The sequence below is a fragment of the Scomber japonicus genome, chromosome 10 (assembly GCF_027409825.1).
Source record: "Scomber japonicus isolate fScoJap1 chromosome 10, fScoJap1.pri, whole genome shotgun sequence".
Lineage (NCBI taxonomy): Eukaryota > Metazoa > Chordata > Actinopteri > Scombriformes > Scombridae > Scomber > Scomber japonicus.
This window is the reverse complement of record NC_070587.1, coordinates 31,537,071-31,558,628: the sequence shown is the minus strand read 5'-3', so window position 1 is coordinate 31,558,628 and position 21,558 is coordinate 31,537,071. Positions and strand designations below refer to the sequence as shown.

The window sequence follows — 21,558 nt, the reverse complement described above, 5'->3', positions numbered from 1 at the left end:
ACAACTAATGAATATTCTCAGGACATTCACAGGGACTAAATAGATAATGCGTCAAAAACCTAACTTTCAGTATTCATTACAAACAATAAACTTTAACTTGGCAAACCTGTATTAATTCAAATGATAATCAGCCTTCATTTCTTTAGAGAAACACATTAATTAAAAGAAAAAATCTTACAGGTTTACAGACCCCTAAAATTGTAATTGCTTGTTTTTTTTTCTTCTACCAGTCATAAACAACGCTGAGCATATCCTTTACAATCGTGTTAGCCATGAAAGACATAACGTTGGTTTTCTCTCTAAAAGAAAACCAAAAAGAAAAATAAATAAATAATAATAAAAATAAAAATAAAAAAATACATTAAATCAACCAGGATTTAACAATTGTTATGCTACATTAGTCAAATCATTTTTGAATATTGAATAGAGGTCTTTGGCATGTTTGGACTTGATAAATTTTAGGGACTCAACTCTTAATGAAACTTTAGACCCCGCTAACTATTATTCTATTATTTGATTTTAATTACACATCCCTGGTTTCAAGAAGCATTTATTCATGTTCAGTTGTCAGCCTTGTTACTCTGTTTTGTCTGTTCTACACTGTCTTTTATCTGTTTTCTTTCTTACTGTTTAGTAATTGTACGGTGACTTCGAGTGCCCAGAGAATTAAATGTATTATCATCATCATTATTATTATTATTACTATTATTATTATTGCTATTTGCCGTTTCTTACTGTCTGTGAACGCACCGCGTGTATTGCCAACGTCCCCTACTGCGGCTGCGCGACTTCTGTCTCCCGGAAACAACATGAACCTTGTTTTAGTATCCGCTGGTCCAGCTGTCATCTGTCAAAAGGTAAAAGCTTGACATTTAATCGGCCTCTGGATACATGACGCTCCGTATGATTACCTTCACTATGCTTTGTCCGAGTTGATGGCCCTAACTGCGTCGCCAGGGAAACACAGATAGTTAGTTAATTTAGTGAATAAAGGAGGCTAACTGTTAGCTTCGGAGGCTAACTCTGTCAACAAGTTGAACATGGACTGCTCAGCTCTGGAGCTCGATGCTTTCACATTTGCCAAAACAGCTGTCACCTACGACCAGAATGGCAAATATAACGAGGCTGTGTTTTATTATAAGGTAAGTAGTTTTACATTTTAACTACTGTCAACTACTGTAACTTATATGTTGAATAATTTGCCTGCTGGGAGCTTAAAGAGAAGATCAACACTCCACAGTCAACAGGATTTATGTCCAAACTAGACTAAACTGGAGCTGCTGTGTGATTTATTTAGTTGGGTGGTGTCTCTCTGCATCTCTGCCTTAAATTCATCAAACTCTATATTGTGGAAATAGACAGAAACATGCAGATATTTCCAGGAGTGGTTTAAAAAAATCAGTTTATTTTAACCATGATGGAGAAGTTCCCTAACCTTAATGCACATTTAACCCAAACTGTGGTCCTTCCACCTACACCTGAACCTCACCTAACCTTAAAGATAGTGGTGGCAGATCAAGTAGAGATCAAATGAAATGTTTTATCACTAATTAATAATGATTTTATGTCGGTTTAGCTGTTTTTTTTTCTATTAATCAGATTAATACAGTAACAATACATTTTGTGGGGCAGTGTGTGACAGCTGACTTGTAGTGTCTTCTCATAAACACTGCTTTCTGTGGGGTGTGTTTGTTACAGGAGGCAGCCCAGGCCCTGATATATGCTGGCATGGCAGGGTCCAAACTGGAAGGAATCCAGGATAAAGTGAATGAATACCTGGATCGGGTCCAAGCCCTACACAATGCCTGTAAGTTCACAGTTGACTGACACATTTTCCTCTTTTTTTTTTTTTTTTTTACTTTGAGCTGATGCTTCTTTTCCAGAGTGACGTAATGAATGATGACTAAGAAACGGAAATTTGAGTGTTCAGTATTTCAGCTTACTCACTTGATCACTTACCTGGTATTTTGTTAGTGCATATTGTCATGTTTTGACATTGTATAATATATTTGCCAAAATCTTAACAAACATTTATCTTCCAAAGCTCATCAAGAGTGTTTTTGTTTTTCATAAATTTGGTGATTTTAAAGTCGGAATGATTACAGCGAAGAAAACCTCTCTCACTGTTCATATGGACACCTGACTTTTTGTGAACTGCCCCTATTGTTTTTGTTAGACATACATTAACACCATGTTGACAGTACTTAAAGATTTGCATACAGAAAAACTAACTGCTGTTTGAAACTCAAACACAGAAGACAAACAAAAAGTCAACATGAACATCGTGAAAACAGTCATGTGATATTTTTTATTTGTGTCAGCTTTGAAATGAACAGGACAAGGTTTTAATGTCTTCAATGTGTAAACCCTGAAATTATTCACCTCTCATTACTGCTCTCCTACATAAATAATCTGATCTAGTACTGAAGTGAGGATGTACTTTCTCAGTTTCTGTTTGACTGCTTTTTTCCATGACTGCGTGCATGCGTGTGTGTGTGTGTGTGTGTGTGTGTGCTCAAAGAAGGGTGTGACCACGGAGACAGTGGGCGTGCCCTGTTTTGTTGGACAGCTGGTTGATGACGTCTGGTGCTGTTTATTACAGTGTGTAGCTGTTGGCTGTTCCTGCTCCTTTCTGTCAGATGAAGTACAAATTTGACTTTAACAGCTCCTTAAAGAAGAGTGTGGTTGATTATTACGCTTTTAACTTCTGACTCATTCTTAAGTTCCTGCACAAAAACAGCTTTCAAATTGACCTTTTAAGTTGAACCAACACCTTTTTATAACCTTAAAACCATAAAGGTAGGATTTATTGCTGTCATCTTTGGCTGCAACAGTTTTAGCTTGGTGGCAACTGAGTGTAAGTGATGCTTTGATATTGTTCAAAAGATAAAAAATCACTTGTATCTTTTGAAACAAAGATGTTCTGTAAGCTTGAATTCTGTTTCAGCCTCTCTTCTTTGTGTATTGTGTACTAGTAGAGCGAGCGAGGAGGAACACTTCAATAGGCAGAGTTTGGGGTCAGACAGATCAAAAAGCTGAACAGAACCAAACACTCCATCCTTTCTTAAACTGGGTCCCAGTCTAACCAGTCACAGTTGATTTAATTAGTTAAAATATGGACATTAAAAACCTCTGTGGAGAAGATGCAACAAAGCCGTCTGAATTAAAAAGATTTTCTTGTTTGTAGTTCTAACAACACTAACTGATAGAGGAATATTATTATCTGTCTTGTGTCCTAACCATTTATTCCCTTTCTACCTCTTGACACCAGTCCAGGCACAGAAGATCGACCCACTAAAGTCCCGGCAGCAGGTGGACCTGGAGCGTGCCCACTTCCTGGTCACTCAGGCCTTCGAGGAGGATGAGAAGGGGAATGGTGATGAAGCCATTGAACTGTACACTCAGGCTGTGGAGCTGTGCATTAAAACAGTATGTGTCTGACTCTCTCTGTCTGTTTGTCTTTACTCTGTCAGTCACAACTAGGGCTGCTTGATTACGGAATAAATCATAATCACGATAATTTGGGTCAAAATTGAAATCACGATTATTAAAATGATTTTTTTTAACTTTAGAAACATGCTGCATTTCTTTCCCATTCGGTTTAATTAATTTTCTCTTCCAGCAGCAGCCTTTTATCTGCTGCTTAACGCAACACACAGCAGAAAATGAGCAGAGATATTAGAGCTGAGTTGGTTACCATGACGACAGTTCACACATTACATCCTGTTTTTTAATAATTAGTCAGTAAACTCAGCATCGTCTGATGCAGGCTGGAAACTCTGTACTTTTATTTACAGTTAAAACATTTCGCTGTGTGTTTCAGCTTCTGTCAAACTAACGGAGCTGTGGCGGCTTCCTGTCTAATCTTTTCAAAATAAAACCTTTGTTATTGAGCGCTATCTCATTATTATTAAAAATTGTTTCCACCCGATTTTATTAGTTTTGAGATCATTTGGCCCCTAAATTGTAATCACGATCAAATTTCAATTAATTGAACAGCCTTAGTCACAACAGAGAGAGTTACAGAAGTAACCTGTTTGTTTTTCCTTCTGTTTTTGTAACAGTCCAATGATACGTCGGACCAGGCGCTGCAGACCAAGCTGAAGCAGCTTGCACGTCAGGCTTTGGAGAGGTAAATGCTCCGTCACAAAGCATCTCAGAATTAGTGTTTATTGATGTAGCTGATTCTCAAACCTGCAGATGTTGTGTTCTTGTGTCTCTTTCTTTTTCTCTCCTTTTGTTTTTTTACTACAAATGTGAAGTTTAAGAAGTTATCCCTAAAAGAGATTCCTCACTATAAATCCAGATCTTTGTTCTATGTTTGTACAATATTATGAAGTTATCAAGTATTTTCTGAAACATCTATGTCTTGTCAGGGCGGAGGGTCTTAAAGAATCCCAGTCCAAATCAACTCCAGCCCAGACTCACGTTGGGACTGGGAGTAAGCCTACCAGCAGTGGCACTTCTACCGGACCGGTCCGCCAGTTTTTCCCCCTCGGACCAGACTTCTCTATCCACGATCGACCGCAGCCCCAGCCGGTCCGGGCGGTCCAGTCCAGCGAGCCGCACGGTCAGCGCTACACGTCTGATGAGATCGAGGTGCTCAGGTGAGTCCAGTGACGCTACTTCAGAGGGATTCACGTAGATCTCAGTGAGGCTGGAAAACTCTCTGATTTTACTCTCCAGACAGGGGAAAAAACAAAGATGGCCAAAACATCTTCCTGGAAATGTTTTTAATCTTCAGTGAAAAGTCACATCTCATCTTCTATCTAATCTGATGAGGTATGTTTGTGATCACGTGTCTGATGAGTGACATTTAAAGGCTTTTAAAGGAAGCAAACACAAACAAGTCAGACTCATATTTGACTTCTGAAATTCAAATTTAGGAAAAAGAAATCTGAGATTAGAGTTAAAGGTTTTTTGGGGGTATTATCTTGACCCACTTTTATCAAATACTGACTCTTTACTGGCAGCATTTTCAGCAGAGGCGAACTTTTTGTACAACAGTACATAGACATTTAAAATGTTTTTATCTGATTGATCTGATGAGGTATGTTTGTGATCACATGTGTCTGCTGAGTGGCTTTTAAAGGAAGTAAACACAAACAATTCAGACTCATATCTTACTTCTGAAATTCAAATTTAGGAAAGTTCAGAGTTAAAGATTTTTTTTCTTGACCCACTTTCATCAAATACTGACTCTTCACTGGCAGCATTTTCAGCAGAGGCTAAAAACAAAAAACAGTACATAGACACTAGAAATGTTTAAATCATTTTGAATCTAAAAAGCTAATGCGAGAGCTAAAGAGGTCTACAAAAAAATTCATTACTTTGGCGCCATCTGCTGGCCGTCTGCTGCTACACACCTGGAGTACTAGCTGTGATTGTTTCATTTTTCTACAAACATTTTAAAGTACCTAATAAGTATAATTTGCAGGTTGCTATCACAGAATAATACAAATAATAATAATAATAATCACAGATAAATTCTACATCTAGCAGCTTTAAATAGTTATTGATTTATCAGGAATATCATTTGTTTTACTTTTTGTTCCTATTGGATCCCATCTTATTTTTCTGATTCATTTTAGTGAAAACAGATAAAAGATATATTGATATTTTATTTGTCTATATGTGTCATTTTCACATTACTAACCCACAGTATTAACTCAAATCAACTCATTATGAATCTCTTCTGTGCCTCTAATCTTTGTCATTTTCAGGAGTACGTCTACGATCAACAGCATAGCTTACGTACCATTCATGAGCGTGGACCTGAAGGAGCGCTTTGCCTTTCCTGTCCCTTTCTCGTGAGTACAGCAGCGCAGCATCAAAACTAATACATGACATTTAAACTTCCTGTTGTCCTCCAGGGTCAAATTGACCCGTCTGTTTTGACTGTTCCTTCCTTCCTTCCATCTGTCCTTCCTTCCTTCCATCTGTCCTTCCTCTCTCCTTCTTTCTTTCTTTCTTTCTTCTCTCTTTCCACCCTTCTTTCCTTCCTACATCCCCCTTTCTTCCTTCTGTCCTTCCTCCCCTTACCTTCCTCCCTTTCTTCTTTCCTTCTTTCCTCCCTCCCTCCTACCTTCCTTCTTTCCTTCCTTCCTCCCTCCTACCTTCTTTCCTGCCTCCCTCCTACCTTCCTTCCTTACTTACTTCTTTCCTTTTCTCCCTTCCTTCCTTCCTCCATCCCCCTTTCTTCCTTCTGTCGTTCCTTCCTCTCTCTCTCTTCCTTCCTCCCTGCCTTCTTTCCTTGACTCCCTTCTTCTCTCACTCCTTTCCTTCCTTCTTCCTCCCTTCCTTCCTTGGCTCGAACACAACAGGAGGGTTAAGCTATTTTCAACAAAACCTGGTAGCCCTACTATTCACCCAGAAAGCGATTACATGCCCCCCCCCCCCCCCCTCCTCCAGTCCATTTTTATTATTTTTTTTCTTTTTCTTTCTCTCTCTGTATTTTCCACAGTGGGTGGGAAGGGATAATGGGTAACTATGGTTCGTTTGAAGAAGCTATTCTGGCTCAGGTTAAATTTGTTATCTATCTCAACATAACACTGTGTTAAACAAACTTCTACTACCTCTCAACAAGATGATTTGGGTACATTGTGTATCTGTCAACTATTGATGTACAGGTATGTATTGGAAAATCTAATACAAAGATTTATAATAAGCTGTTACACAAACCAGTTATGGAGCAGCTTTACAACAATCATCTGTAACTAACAAGTGACAAAGACTTCTTACTTCTGCTATTAAATCCAAATTTTAGGGTTAATATCTCACACTGCACTGTAACTTTTTATTCACCTCTTTTTATCTGTCTTATTCTGTTATGGCTTAATGTTGTTTCCAAATAACACTATTTTAAATCATATTTAAATCTGTTTCTTATTTTGTCATGTGTTCAATCAATCAATCTTTATTTGTATAGCGCCAAATCACAACAGAGTTGTCTCAAGGCACTTTACACATAGAGCAGGTTCTACACTGAACTCTTCAGGTTTTAATTTTAAAGAGACCCAACATTCCCACATGAGCAAGCACTTGGTTACTGTGGCAAGAAAAAACTCCCTTTTAACAGGAAGAAACCTCAGAACCAGACTCAGAGTGGGAGAACATCTGCCTCGACCGGTTGGGGTTGAGAGGAGAGACAGGAAAGATAGGAGAGAGAGGAAGAGGAGGAGAGAGAGGAAGGACAGGAGAGAGAAGCACATTGTAGGTCCGGGACTAGAATCTGTCATCCGGACGTCTACAGGCCCAGATTACCTGTGAGACCAGAAAGCACAGACAACTCCGGGGAAGAAGTTTAGGTTATTGAATGCATTAATAGTACATGAATGTTAATGGATATAGATGGATGGATAGAGAGAGAGAGGGAGGAGGAGAGAGGAGCTCAGTGCATTATGGGAGTCCTCTGGCAGTCTAAGCCTATAGCAGCATAAGCTAAGAGCTCAAAGAGCCCTAACTATAAGCTTTATCAAAAAGGAAGGTTTTAAGCCTACTCTTAAATGTAGAGAGGGTGTCTGACCCCCAGACCAAATCTGGAAGATGGTTCCACAGGAGAGGAGAGGAGGATTAAAAAGATTAAAATAATTGGTAAAGTCTGCAGCTTCAGATCAGAAATATTAGTATCAGCTGTCAAACACAGTACAGTACAGTTGTTAATTATCTATATCAGATTTTTAGATGAGGTTTGGTGTGATGGACGAACCCAAAGAGCAGCTACAGTAAACATCAGTGGATCTGAATCTATGAGACAAGCACACTTAAACTCTTTGTTCTCTGTCTTTCTTTTTAATTCAACCAACCAGGGACAAAACAGGGAAACTGGCACTGTCACCCAAACAGAAAGCCATCTTCTCCCGCTGGGTCCGGCCAGATGAGATCTGCAATAACCCGACTATGATCATGTCTGTGTCGAGCTTCAGCATCAAACAGGTCAGACAGGCAGCTGGAGTCTGTGGATCCAACTTTATTCTACTTATTCTACTGTATTTACAACCAGACTTGTACTGGATTTTTTAAGGCTGATGTATGAATTAATATTTTAGAAAGTTTTTTTGAAAGTTGTGACCAAGATATTTGAAAAATGTACTTTTTATTGTTCTCTGGTGGACAAACTTCAACTCTTTCTAAATTACCTGAATCCTAATTTGGCACTCGTTTCTTATCACTTATCGTCCCACATATAAACTGGTACCATTATATCTGAAATAAGCCAGTATCAGCCTGGATGATTCATCTCTTTATTGTATGTTTTATAATATGTCTGCAGTCAGTTATTTTTTATCATTTACGTCCTCAAATGTGTAATTTTGTCCACAACTAAAAGATATTCAGTTTACTGTCATAGACAGATAGAGATAGATACATAGATGGATAAATACTTTATTAATCCTGAAGGAAATTAGATAATATTCAGCATCTGCAATCAGAGAATTTCTCTCTTGACTATACGACTCCAAACACTCAATTATCAATATAATTGTTGATTAATTTAAGATTGTATTTATTCCCTAAACATCACAGCTCGATAGTTTACTGACAGTTACTCACTCAGCTTTATTCAGTTGTAGTGTGAGGAACTGAATCTGCATCTGTGGCACATTTTAGACTAAAGAACAATAAATAATTAGTACACAAGCAACAAAACAAACATTTAGAATAATATCATCATGTAATTATAATAATTTGCTTTGTACCTGTCTGTGCAACTTTGAGGATTACAGGATTATTTCATCTTCAAAATAAATGTACTACAGTGTAAATGACCACATGTTTAAACTCAGCCAGTAGATGGCAGTAGATGACATCATCATAGATCAGGATCTTAATGGAGGACAAATGTCAGGAATGAGTGTATTAACAAAGTGGAAAATTAAGCCATGCATTGTCCACTAAGCTCTTTTTGTGCTTTATATATTTGTATGAAAAGCATTTGATTAGTTTGTTCACTGTAATCTGATGTGCTGTTGTCTAGACGGTGGTGTCTGACTGCTCCTTCGTGGCGTCGCTCGCCATCAGCGCGGCCTACGAGAGGCGCTACAACAAGAAACTTATCACCAGGTACTGTGTGTCGCTTTAAGGATTTGACCCATATTTGTTGTCCAGGGCGGATATTACAGAGATGTAGAATTATGTCCACAGAATTGTATTAAACGCATCTGAAATGGCTTTTAATTCAATAAGACCTTTTATACTGTGGCAAGATTACCAGCTGTGATTAAATTAGATGTTTTTAAAGAAATTCACCATATTGACTGTGGTATTTTAAGAGCCTCATATTAAATATTTCATTTAATTTAATAAAAAAGTCACAATACATCATCGGAATATCAAAATCATCATCAATTATACAGTCTTAGCATTACAGACAACTGGAAAATTGAGATGGGAGTCAATCCTGACACTTTGTGTGTGTGTGTGTGTGTGTGTGTGTGTGTGTGTGTGTGTGTGTGTGTGTGTTTTACAGCATCATTTACCCTCAGAACAGACGAGGGGAGCCAGAGTATAACCCCTGTGGGAAATACATGGTCAAGCTTCACATCAACGGAGTCCCGAGAAAGGTAAAAAAAAAACCCAAATCACCACAATCGGCTAACAATCTGCAGTGCCTAAAAAGCATAGACTGTATAAAAGAAATGGACGTAGCATCCGTGACGTCATCCATTGGTTTGTGGACTGCTGCTCGGAAGCCAATAGTTTCTAATCTACGTAGGCAGCGTCATCTTGAAAATTTCAGATGCATGCTGGGAAAAATAAAAACACGGATTCTACTTATATGGGCATGAGGCGGAGTCATGGGTGGAGCGGGGAGGTTGCTATGGTTACAAGGGCTGGATCTCGAGGACATTGGGTAATCAACCTGTCAATCAGGACATAGCCACGCCCTAATGCATACCCTGCTTTATCGTCACATATAAAATCAGGGAGGCCAAAATGTCCCAAATGAACATCATACTGCATTGAAGAAGGCTTTAAACTAGCGATTGAGACCATAAACACATTTTGAAAACGTTTACTGAGGTTAGAAATCAAGTGAGAAGTTGGTGAATTCTCCAAAGAGGGGCAGTAAAAGACACCTGGGATACAAAATACATAGACACTTCTTGAAAATGAAAATAATTGCAATTTAACTCACTAAATTAGAAATATTCATCTATTTATCATCACAAACTGTTTCTGTTCCCTGCTGCAGGTGATTATAGACGACTACCTTCCAGTGGATCGTAATGGAGAGCTGCTGTGCTCCTACTCCAGCAACAGGAACGAGCTCTGGGTCTCCCTCATAGAGAAGGCCTACATGAAAGTGATGGGAGGCTACGACTTCCCCGGCTCCAACTCGGTAGGTGTAGGCGGAGAGCTCAGTGTGGAAACGGCTATTTTTAAACTCATTATTTCACCTCCTGCAGTGAAGCTGCTCAGAGTCCAGAACGAGACGGCTGGCTGTGTTTGACATTGACAAGTCATTTAAATATACCTTCAAAATATCTTGTTTTGTTTCCCATCTGAACATTTCCACGCGCCAAATCTGCATAAATATTTACTGCTTTTCATTCTCAGCAGATTTAATACTGAATACAAACCAAAGTTGGCTGTTTTTCAAGAGTTTAAGTTGTGAAAAAAGTCAGATTTATTTTCCTTCCTTCTGTTCTTTCTTTTTCTTTCTTTCTTCCTTCCTTTCTTTCTTTCTTTCTTTCTTTCCTTCCTTCCTCCCTTTTTCAAAAGTTTAAGTTGTGAAAAAAGTCAGATTTATTATTGTATTCATTGTTTTTACAGAACATTGATTTGCACGCGCTCACCGGCTGGATCCCTGAACGCATCGCTATGCACTCCGACAATCAGTCATTCAGCAAGGACGACACCTTCCGCATGCTCTTCCAGAGGTGAAAAACATTTATATCACTTTCTACTTCGTCCTCTCCGGCCCACTTTCCTTCCTGTCTTCTTTTCCTTCCTTCCTTCCTTCCTTCCTGTCTTCTCTTACTTCTTTTCCTTCCTTCCTTCCGTCCTTCCTCTCTTCCTTCCTTCTGTCCTTTCCTTTTTAATTTCTTCCTTCTGTCCTTTCTTTTTTTTTCTTTCCTTCCTTCCTTCCTTCCTGAGTTTGACACCGAAGGCACACCTTTTCTCATTTCTTTCTGGTTATCTTCATAATATTGTATCTTTTTACATCTTCACTTCTGCCCTGTGACCTCATTTTCTATTTTTAATCTCCGTCTGTATTTTTCCTCCACCTCTGCATCCAGGTTTCACAGGGGCGACGTCCTCATCACCACGGCAACTGGAGTGATGACAGAGGCTGAAGGAGAGAAATGGGGTTTAGTGCCAACACACGCCTATGCTGTTCTTGACATCAGGGAATACAAGGTTAGAGTAATTAAAGTAATATCAGCATGTCATTATTATAAGTGCTCATGTGTGGAGAGACATCAGCTTCAGTAATGATGATTATGAGCTCGGTGCAAAGCTGAGGTCTTCAACTTGGCTTCTCGTTGCTATTTTAGTCTAAATGAAATGGTTGAAATTCATAACTACAACATCCTGCATGCTCAAGTGTTAAGCATTTCATTCACATATTTATCATTTAAGAGTTTAGTTAGTGCTTTTAACTGAAGTAAGGATTACACATCATTCTGTTTGTGACTTTATTTCTGGTTAATAAGTAGTAGGGGTGTAACCAGATCTCGTACCACTAGATATTTCTCATCTAAGTAAATTTTGTCTTGCGAAGCTTTAATTAAGGGGCCAAAAAAACCCCCAAAAACCAAAAAGAAGAAGAAAAAAGACAATCGGTTTTCTATCGCTCATTCGCACGTCATTACTCTTTAGTATTTGTGATTGTATCTAACCTTTGTGTTTATGGTTGTTATTTCCATAAATACCAAAATTATCTATCTATAAAATGTCTATAAGGGGAAACCTTTTACAGTGCTGCATACTGCATATGATAATTATATATATATACAAGCAAATATACAATTTCATTCTTAAAATCCTCCTCGCTGCATTAAGTTTTTGGTAAATAATGAAACTGACGAGTCTCTAGGAGTAAGAATCCTTCCCTTTCATCTGTTTCTTATTATTAACCCTACGTCTGCCGGTGTGTTTCTGTCATAGGGAAAGCGTTTCCTGCAGCTGAAGAACCCGTGGAGTCATTTACGGTGGAAAGGACGCTACTGTGAGCGAGACGAGAAGAACTGGACGCCCGATCTCCTCAAATACCTCAACTTTGACCCCAAGACAGCACAGAAGTTTGATAACGGTATTCCCTTTTATTCCCTTCTCTGTAACTATTCCTGAAGCTCCACCTCCAGATTTTCTCTTAAATATCTACATCTGAACATAAATGAATCCCTGCAACTAACTGATGGCTTAAATCTAATGAAGGATTATATGAGAGTGATTTTAGTGCACACGTTCATACATTGTTGCACCTTTTTTTTCTCTCTCTCTCCAGGTGTTTTCTGGATTGTGTGGGAGGATCTGTGTCAGTACTACGATGTCATTTACCTGAGCTGGAACCCCGCCCTGTTCAAAGACTCTACTTGTATTCACAGGTGTGTGTGTGTGTGTGTGTGTGTGTGTGTGTGTGTGTGTGAGTGTGAGTGAGAGTTGTCCTGGAAAATGTTTTGTCCTGCCTCTGCTTCTCCTCTGCTTTGTGAGTTGCTAATGTTGTTAGCATAAATGAATGGGATTTAACATGGCGAAATTAGCATCGCAGCTATCAATCAGTCAAATATTCTTTTATATACTGTAGCACCTTTTATAAACACAATTTAAAGTGCTTTACAGTTTGATTGAAAAACAAAAACAACATAGGAGATAAAGCTGAAATGTATTTGGTAACTAATGCACACTCAGCAATAAAAGCAATAAAATCATGCAAGATGAAGAATAAAATGTACTTGTCTGACATACTGTAGCAGGAGTTGGCTATTTTTTTTTTTACATATGACATATTTCCTAAAGTGTCCACCTCTGTGTAAAATGTTTGTATAAATGCTCTATTCTAACTATGCATAACAAAAACTATATGTCAGGTATCTTATTTACTATTTTGAAGCCTGACGTGTGTGTTCTGGTGTCTGTGTGTTTACCGTCTACAGTAGCTGGGACGGGAAGCAGGGTCCGGTGAAGGACGTGTACAGTCTGGCCAACAACCCTCAGTACAAGCTGGAGGTCCAGTGTCCAACAGGGGGCGCTGCTGTGTGGGTGCTGCTCACCAGACACATCACTGACAAGGTAGAGACACAGAGCTGATACTAATCATGCTGGCTTCTGTTTGCACTTGGAAGTCAGGATACCCAGTTTCCCAGTTAAAAGATTTCAGCTGGAAAATCAGCCTTGATCTCAAAACCAACAGTTTGATAGTTTTAGTAGTTTATTGGCACTTGAAATGGTAAATGAAACGCAGCATTAGTTTCACATCAATAATGATGATCTAAGGCAGGGGTGTCAACATGAGGCCTGTGGGCCAGTACCGGCCCGCCCAGGGGTCCGATCCAACCCACTTTCCTTCCTGTCTTCTTTTCCTTCCTTCCTTCCTTCCTTCCTGTCTTCTCTTACTTCTTTTCCTTCCTTCCGTCCGTCCGTCCTTCCTTCCTTCCGTCCGTCCGTCCTTCCTTCCATCTGTCATTTCTTTTTTAATTTCTTCCTTCCTTCTGTCTTTTTTAATTCCTTCCTTCCTTCCTTCATTCATTTTACTTGACTGAAGATGAGTTTGACACCTCTAATCTAAGGCCTCACTGTTGTTTGTTTGTTTGTTTGTTTGTTTGTTTGTTTGTTTTTGCAGGAGGACTTTGCACAAAACAGAGAGTTCATCACTCTGGTTGTTTACAAGACAGACGGGAAGAAGGTTTATTATCCAGGTGAGCTTTCTCTGCTGCACTGAACTGTGAGATTTGCGCAGTATGACGAGTGGTAGCACAGGTTTGATGATCTTTATATTTGTCAAACAGTCATAACAAGGTCAGCTACCTTGAGAGGAAAGATGAAAGATTTATAAAGAGAGTCAAATACTTTCCCCTCATGATGAAACACCAACAAATAAACATCCACTTCTATGAAATGAAGATACTGCTGTTTAAAGTCGAGCTGCTTTTTTCTGCAGTCTTTTAACTCGTCCCTCTCTCTCCTCCTCAGCGGACCCCCCTCCTTACATCGACGGCATCCGCATCAACAGCCCCCACTACCTGACGAAGATGAGGCTGACCAGTGCAGGGACTCACACTTTCACGCTGGTGGTTTCTCAGTATGAGAAGCAGAACACCATCAACTACACACTGCGGGTAACTGTCAAATTAGTCTTCTTCTCCTTCTTCTTCTTCTTCCTCCTCCTTTTTTTCTTCTTCTTCTTCTTCTTCTTCTGTCAGAGAAATACAGAACAAAGCATTAAAGACTTAAAGACTTTAAACTTTCATGAGTTCAAGTCTTCAAGTTAAGCTTGCTGTCTCGACAAATGTCAATATCTGTTTAAATCCACTTCATGCAACTTTAACACTAATGACTGAGCAGTGCTTCACATTAGTGTCAGTGAGTGGATTCACATCTTTATCATGTTGGTTAATCCATCTTTAGTCTAAAAGGTGAGTTGTCTGTTTGTGTTTGTGAACATGGAACAAGCTTTAACCCTCCTGTTGTCCTCGAGGAAAGGAAGGGAGGAAGGAAGGAAGGAAGGGAGGAAGAAGGAAGGAAAGGAGAAAGGATGGAAGGGAGGAAAAAAAAGAGGGAGGGAGGAAGGAAAGAAAGGAAGGCAGGAAGAAGAAAGGAGGGAGGGAGGAAGGAAGGGAGGAAGAAGGAAGGATGGAAGAGAGGAAGAAGGAAGAAAAGAAGGGAGGAAGAAGGAAGGATGGAAGGGAGGAAGAAGGAAGGAAAGGAGGAAAGAAGGAAGGAAAGGAGGCAGGGAGGAAGGAGAGAAGGAAGGAAGGACAGACAAAAGAAGGAAGGAAGGAAGGAAGGTAGGAGGGAGGGAGGAAAGAAGGAAGGAGGAAGGGAGGAAAGAAAAAAAGAACAGTCAAAACAGACGGGTCAATTTGACCCGGGAGGACAACAGGAAGGTTAACCAACAAGCTGAAACAGTAAACTACTTGTCTTTTAGCTTTATAGTAGAAGGAAGAACTACTACACACTACTTTACAAAGCACATAGCAGGCTTCTACACTCATTTATTTGACATTTCTTCCAGGCAGCCCTTTTTTTCTGTTTTTGCTAAGACTCTAAACTTGGGTGCAGTGTGCAGCATGTGTGTGTTTGTTTACGTCAAGCGTGTGTCTCTTGGGTCAATGCAGCAGAGAACGAGAGGACAGCTCAGGAAACTTTTGTTGGTTCATGCAGAAACTGGAGAGAAGACCTCGTTAAATTAAAATTCACCTCACGTATTGTTTCCGTTGCGAACACACTTCTGCATTTCTAGAAAACATCAGCTCCTTGAGACTGTGTGTGTGTGTGTGTGTGTGTGTGTGTGTGTGTGTGTGTGTGTGTGTATGACCTACATATATATATTTTTTGTCATTTATTATTTATGTGCTTCTCTTGCGGACTGCAGCAGAGGACCGTGGAGAAGTGTTTATACTGAATCAGTCATTAAAGGAAAGCATGGAGCTGTACACGTGTCTGCTGTGAGGTGTGTGTTTGTTTATGTGTGTGTGTGTGTGTGTCATAACTACTGCAAGCTTTCTTTTTCTCTCTTTCTCTCTCTTCTCGCTCTCTCTCTCTCTTCTCTCTCCTCTCTCTTCTCGCTCCTCTCTCTCTCTCTCTCTTCTCGCTCCTCTCTCTCGCTCTCTTCTCGCTCTCTTCTCGCTCCTCTCTCTCGCTCCTCTCTCTCTCTCTTCTCGCTCCTCTATCTCTTCTCTCGCTCTCTCTCCAGATCAGCGTTTCTCTTTGAAAATCATCAGGAGAATAACTCTCTCTCTTGTCTCTTGTTCACTGAGTTTTCATCAGAGATCAAAGCGAGAAACGTGATTTCTTTTCTGATGTTGCTTTTTATCAGAACAGCGCTGGTATTAAAAAAATCTGTTTTGTGTGTGTGTGCAGATGTTCATACATTAATTAACAGCCTCGTTCCCAAAGTGAGATATCCACCGCGGAAACTATTTTACACTTTGTCCAATTAAACAGCTTTTAACGAAAGAGCAATATTATGTCATCTTTTTGTGGTTTTGTGCTTCTTAGATTTCGCAGCAGAACATCGACTGTGTGTCCTGTTGGCAACTAATAATCTCTCTTTTCTTCATTTTTTTTAAACCAAATCTGCCAACTTGACTACTTGAGACACAGTCATGTTGATTGTTTGTTTGTTTGTTTGTTTCTTCCTGCAGGTTTACTCCGGATGCAAATTCACCTTCTCCAAGATCCCAAATCCCTTCACTCACACCAAAAGGGTACGTTACCTCCACCGCATCATCATTCATTATGTGTTTTATTGTTTGTTCAGTGGTGTCAAACATGTGGCCCGTGGGCCAGAACCGGCCCGCCAAGGCGTCCAATCCAGGCCCACTTTCCTTCCTGTCTTCTTTTCCTTCCTTCCCTCCTGTCATCTGTCCTTCTTTCCTTCCTCCCTTTCTTACTTCTTTCCTTCTTTGTTTCCTTCCCTCCGTCCTTCCTTCCTTCCATCTTTCCTTCATCTTCTTTTCATTTCTTCCTTTCCTTCCTTCCTTCCTTTCCTAATCCCTTTTCCTTACTTCCTTCCTTCCTTGTATTCTTTTCCTTTCTTCATTTCTTACTTCTTTCCTTCTGTTTCCTTCCTTCCCTCCGTCCTTCCTTCCTTACATCATCTTCCTTCCTTTCCTAATCCCTTTTCCTTCCTTTTGTCTTTTCTTCTCTCCTTCCTTACCTTCCTAATCCCTTTTCCTTTCTTCCTTCTCTTTCTTCCTTCCTTCCTCCCATCTTTTTAATGATCCGGCCCACATGAGATCAGATTTGGTTGTATGTGGCCCTTGAATGAAAATGAGTTTGACACTGCTGGTTTAGACCAATGTAGTTGCTATTTTGTGTACAGTTAGAATATCCAGATGTTTCTTTAGGTATCATTTCCTGGTAACAAATCTCTTGTAAATGTTGTCTTTGAAGGTTTTAGGATTGCTGATGTTTTATTTTTTGGTGCTGGCCTTCTGTTTGATCTGCTAAAGTGATTTCCATCTTCTGTCTTCAGATCAATGGTCAGTGGAAGGGGATCAGTGCCGGCGGTTGTGGGAACTATAAGGACTCGTATAAACACAACCCGATCTATCAGTTGAACCTGGAGCGTTCGGGACCGCTGCTCATCGAGCTGAGAGGATCCAGGTCAGGATAAAACCAGGGACTGTTCATATCTGACAATAACTAGTCCATTTATATTAAACTCAAATTGTGCGTTTTACAGGTGATCTACTAAGAATAAGTGTGTAAATGAAAACAGGAGCAACAGGTGGAAACAGCAGGATTTAAATGAGGGTTTTGTGTCTTAATGGAGAGTTTGGATGAGCAGAAAGCTGCAAGAACAAAATGAAATGTGATCAGGTTCTAGTGGAAGAGGTTAACTAATATATTTATTATAAATGTGATCAGGTTCTAGTGGAAGAGGTTAACTAATATATTGATTATAAATGTGATCAGGTTCTAGTGGAAGGGGTTAACTAATATATTGAGTTATAACAAAAACTAATATTACCAGAAAAACCCACATATGGGAGATTATTAGTGACAGCTCCTTAAACCTGATTTCACCATACAACATGGTGTTTGTATTATTTACTTTTTGGACATTTAGATGAAAGTAAAATCTGATGTTTCAAATCGATAGAAACATTATGACTTCATTGTATTTAACTGTATTTTCTATAATAAGTGTAACTGTACAGTGATATTGTTATATCATCAGCATGCACAGACAGTAAAGAGGTCAGGAATGTGTTCTTAACTATAAACAAATAAGGTTTCTAGTTTATGAGCGTTTACTTGATGGCCAGACAGGATCATAAGATATGTCTGTGTTTGTATTTTACTGTATTTGTCCTGTGACCTAATGATTAAATTGGTCAGGAATATTATATATCAATGTCTTTACAGGATTGAGCTCCTCATCATTCTGAATAATGATCCAATGATGCCTTTTTAGGCCAACGAGAAGACTGTTCCTAAACTACCTCGAACATATCTTAAATATTTCAGCTTCTTTCCACCGATACTAATGTACTGTGATAAACTAAAGCCATAAATCCACCGTCAGCAGATTTATTATTTATTTACTCCTGCATATAGATTTATTTTTTCCTTTAGCAACATCATGGAGATATTTAGTCAGCGAGTCAGATATTTTCTGCAAGCAGCACAACTCCAACAGGCAAACAACTTCTTTTATTTTGAAATGCTGAAAAACAAATGAATAGAAGTGGAAAACAAAAGAAGATCCAGGCTAAAGAGACTAATGTTATGTTACCTATTTTTATTTAAAGGAGACTAAATGTGTTTTCTACTGCAGTAATTATTCCCTGCTTCTTGTTTTTCTCTGTGTGTGTGTGTGTGTGTCTGCAGGCAGTACAGTGTCGGTTTTGAGATGGTGACGGTGTCACATGTCGGGGATCCGGGCCCGGCTGCCTTCAACAAGAAGAGCAGTGGAGATTACAGGTACGGCAGTAAATCAGAAAGAAAGAAAAACAACATCTCACCAAGTCATTTATCATCAATACAGAACAGTAACATGAAATTAATTTCACACCTCGCTGTGTGAACGGAGCAGAAAGAAAGAAGAAAGAAGGGAAATCACAGTAGATAATTTGATTAGTTACAAGTACAAACAGATTTGAATGCTTGTAGAGAAACCCAGACAACAACATTCAAAATTGTACATAACTCGGTAATTTAGTGTTGGATTTGCGGGAATCAATTAAACTATGTGAAATACTCACAATCCCGTGCTGAAACCAGGCGGGGAGTTCTGGTCCTCTGAAATGAGGCCAACGCGGAAGTAACTTAGAGCTGCATTCTATCAAAAGGCCACCAGGAGGCGACCGTCTCTATACAAGTCAATGGAGAATTCACCAACTTCTCACTTGATTTCTAACCTCAGTAAACGTTTTCAAAATGTGTTTATGGTCTCAATCGCTAGTTTAAAGCCTTCTTCAATGCAGTATGATGTTCATTTGGGACATTTTGGCCTCCCTGATTTTATATGTGACGATAAAGCAGGGTATGCATTAGGGCGTGGCTACGTCCTGATTGACAGGTTGATTGACCAATGTCCTCGAGATTCAGCCCTCGCAACCATAGCAACCTCCCCACTCCACCCATGGCCCCTCATGCCCATATAAGTAGAATCCATGTTTTTATTTTTCCCAGCATGCACCTGAAATTTTCAAGATGGCGCTGCCTAGATTAGAAACTATTGGCTTCCGAGCAGCAGCCCACAAACCAATGGGTGACGTCACGGATGTTACGTCCATTTCTTTCATACAGTCTATGGCTGAAACTCAGGCCGTTATGTCTGATGAGCCTCATTGGCTGTGTGCTAAAACTCGTGTCCCATTCCTTTATTTTGGAGATCACTTGATGGTAAAATTCTAGCAAGCGTTTCCTGTTTCAGTGTGACAGGACGGAGAGGTGAAGGTCAGAGTTCATCTTTGTTCACCGCTGTGTGTTAAACCAGGATCAATATTTACTACTACTACTAATTACCACTCCCAAAAATCTGATTAGTCACATGTTCATCCATAACTTGAGTGTCAAAGCATCACATTGTCCTCCTAAAAATGAAAAACAAACCACAAGGTCAAGATCAAGAAGTGGAGAGTCAATAAAACTGACCTCTTGAACTTCATCAACAAGTCCAGTATTTTTGTGTTTATAACATCATGTACGGTTACCGACCGAGTCGAGGAGACAAGAACTGTTATTGTGACTGTTACCGCGGTGATGTGAGCATAAACGAGCGCAGCGAGGAGCACACGCAGCTCGTCCACGTGCGTCTGGAGATCACACGAGTCTGTTTACTTGCTCGTCTGCTCTGTGTGACGGTGACTTCAGTCAGGAGGGTTTTTCCACTTTAGTCTGTGACTGAATTTTAATCTGTGAAGCTGTGATGCCTCCTGAAGAAGAAGTTTAAAAGAAGTCTTTTATTCTATTTGAAGTTATTTTATGTATATGTTATGTATGTTGTTATTTTATGTTTGTGTTATTTTATTATTATTATTATTATTATAATACGTTTCTATTAGTGTATAATGTTCTTATTCAATTTTTATATTCTATTTCTTTTTCTCTTTTTTTAAACCTAACCTGTCTTCTATTATACTTTATTTCATTTTCACTTTTGTTAACTTAGTTTTTTACTCTAACTTTTTCTTTTATTCTCTTTCTCTAGTTTATTTTTATTTAACCTTTTTTTTTTTTTTTTTTTTACATTTTTATCATTCAGATTAAACTTTATATTTTATTTCATTTTTACTTTTTTTTATTTTAAATCTATTTTAACCTAGTTTTTTACCCTAACTTTTAATATTTTTTTTAATTTATTTTTATTTTTTACATTTTTATCATTCAGATTTTCTCTTGCTTGGCTTTGGTCTTAATATTTTTCTTTTTTCTTTGCAATTTTTTTCTTTGTTTTTCTTCCTTTTCTTTACATTATCACATGTTCTGTCTTATTATCAGCTTGTCAATCAACTATGAATCACTTTGAACTTCATTAACCTGACTGAAAGCTGCTATAAAAATAACATGTGATTGATTGATGCATCTTTTTTTTCCTCCCAGATGTGGTTTCTGCTACATGGAGGCTGAACACATCCCTGCAGGCATCTACAACATCATCCCCTCCACCTTCTTACCCAAACAGGAAGGACCCTTCTTCTTGGACGTTTCCGGCACCATCCCCCTCAAGATCTCTCAGCTGCAGTGAAGATGGAGCTGGAAAGAGGGGCGGAGCATGGATTAGGAGAAAATAAGAGATTAAATGGTTGTTTCTGATACTGTACTTTGGATGAGATGAGGAGTTAAAACCCAAAGATCCCAGAATGTGACTGGTACGATCCTCCCCCCCCCCCCGTCTCGTCTCTCTAAAAACCTCCACAGAGGTAAACGGACATGTTGTCGGCTTCAACAGTGACTCGAGGATATTACAGAGTTTTAGTAAAGGGATAAATTATTAACAAGAAGAAGCCTCAGTGGAAAAAAATCAACATGTTTGGAGACAAAACAAAACAAAAATTCACCAAAGTTTCAGCAGACAGAGGAGAAACGAGCAGAAACTGAGAGCTTCTGCACGATATGTCTATTTATCTCTATTGAACTCGGCTCACAAACCAACAGGTGGATTATTTAAAAATAAACATGGCAGTTTTGGTCTGTTGGATCTTCACCGTAATCCTCCAAACCACATCCTGGACTCTACTGGTCGTGGAGGAGCAACAGGGTTGAAAATAAACACCAGCTGCTAACATCAAGATCAAGCTGCAAAAAAATTTGTGTTAAACTTTCTTTTCAGGTTGTCTGTTGTCGCAGTGAGCACCTCAAACAGTCTACAAGTGCATTTTTAGTAATTGATTTTGAGTTTCTGGAATATTATGGAAGTTTTTGAGCTTCCACACA

At 39.1% G+C, this 21,558-nt stretch overlaps 1 protein-coding gene across 1 annotated transcript; it reads left to right on the top strand.

Moving 5' to 3' along the window:
* Positions 1–815: 815 nt before the first annotated feature.
* Positions 816–21,419, top strand: capn7 (calpain 7). The gene is made up of 21 exons (XM_053327249.1): positions 816–1,142; positions 1,699–1,807; positions 3,272–3,429; positions 4,065–4,132; positions 4,377–4,607; positions 5,724–5,810; positions 7,809–7,935; positions 8,978–9,063; positions 9,470–9,563; positions 10,196–10,342; positions 10,777–10,883; positions 11,244–11,364; positions 12,115–12,259; positions 12,455–12,554; positions 13,104–13,239; positions 13,790–13,865; positions 14,140–14,285; positions 16,314–16,376; positions 17,147–17,277; positions 18,508–18,600; positions 20,725–21,419. The coding sequence occupies exons 1-21, from the start codon at positions 1,041–1,043 to the stop codon at positions 20,867–20,869; spliced, it is 2,472 nt and encodes an 823-aa protein (XP_053183224.1). The 5' UTR covers positions 816–1,040; the 3' UTR covers positions 20,870–21,419.
* Positions 21,420–21,558: the final 139 nt, after the last annotated feature.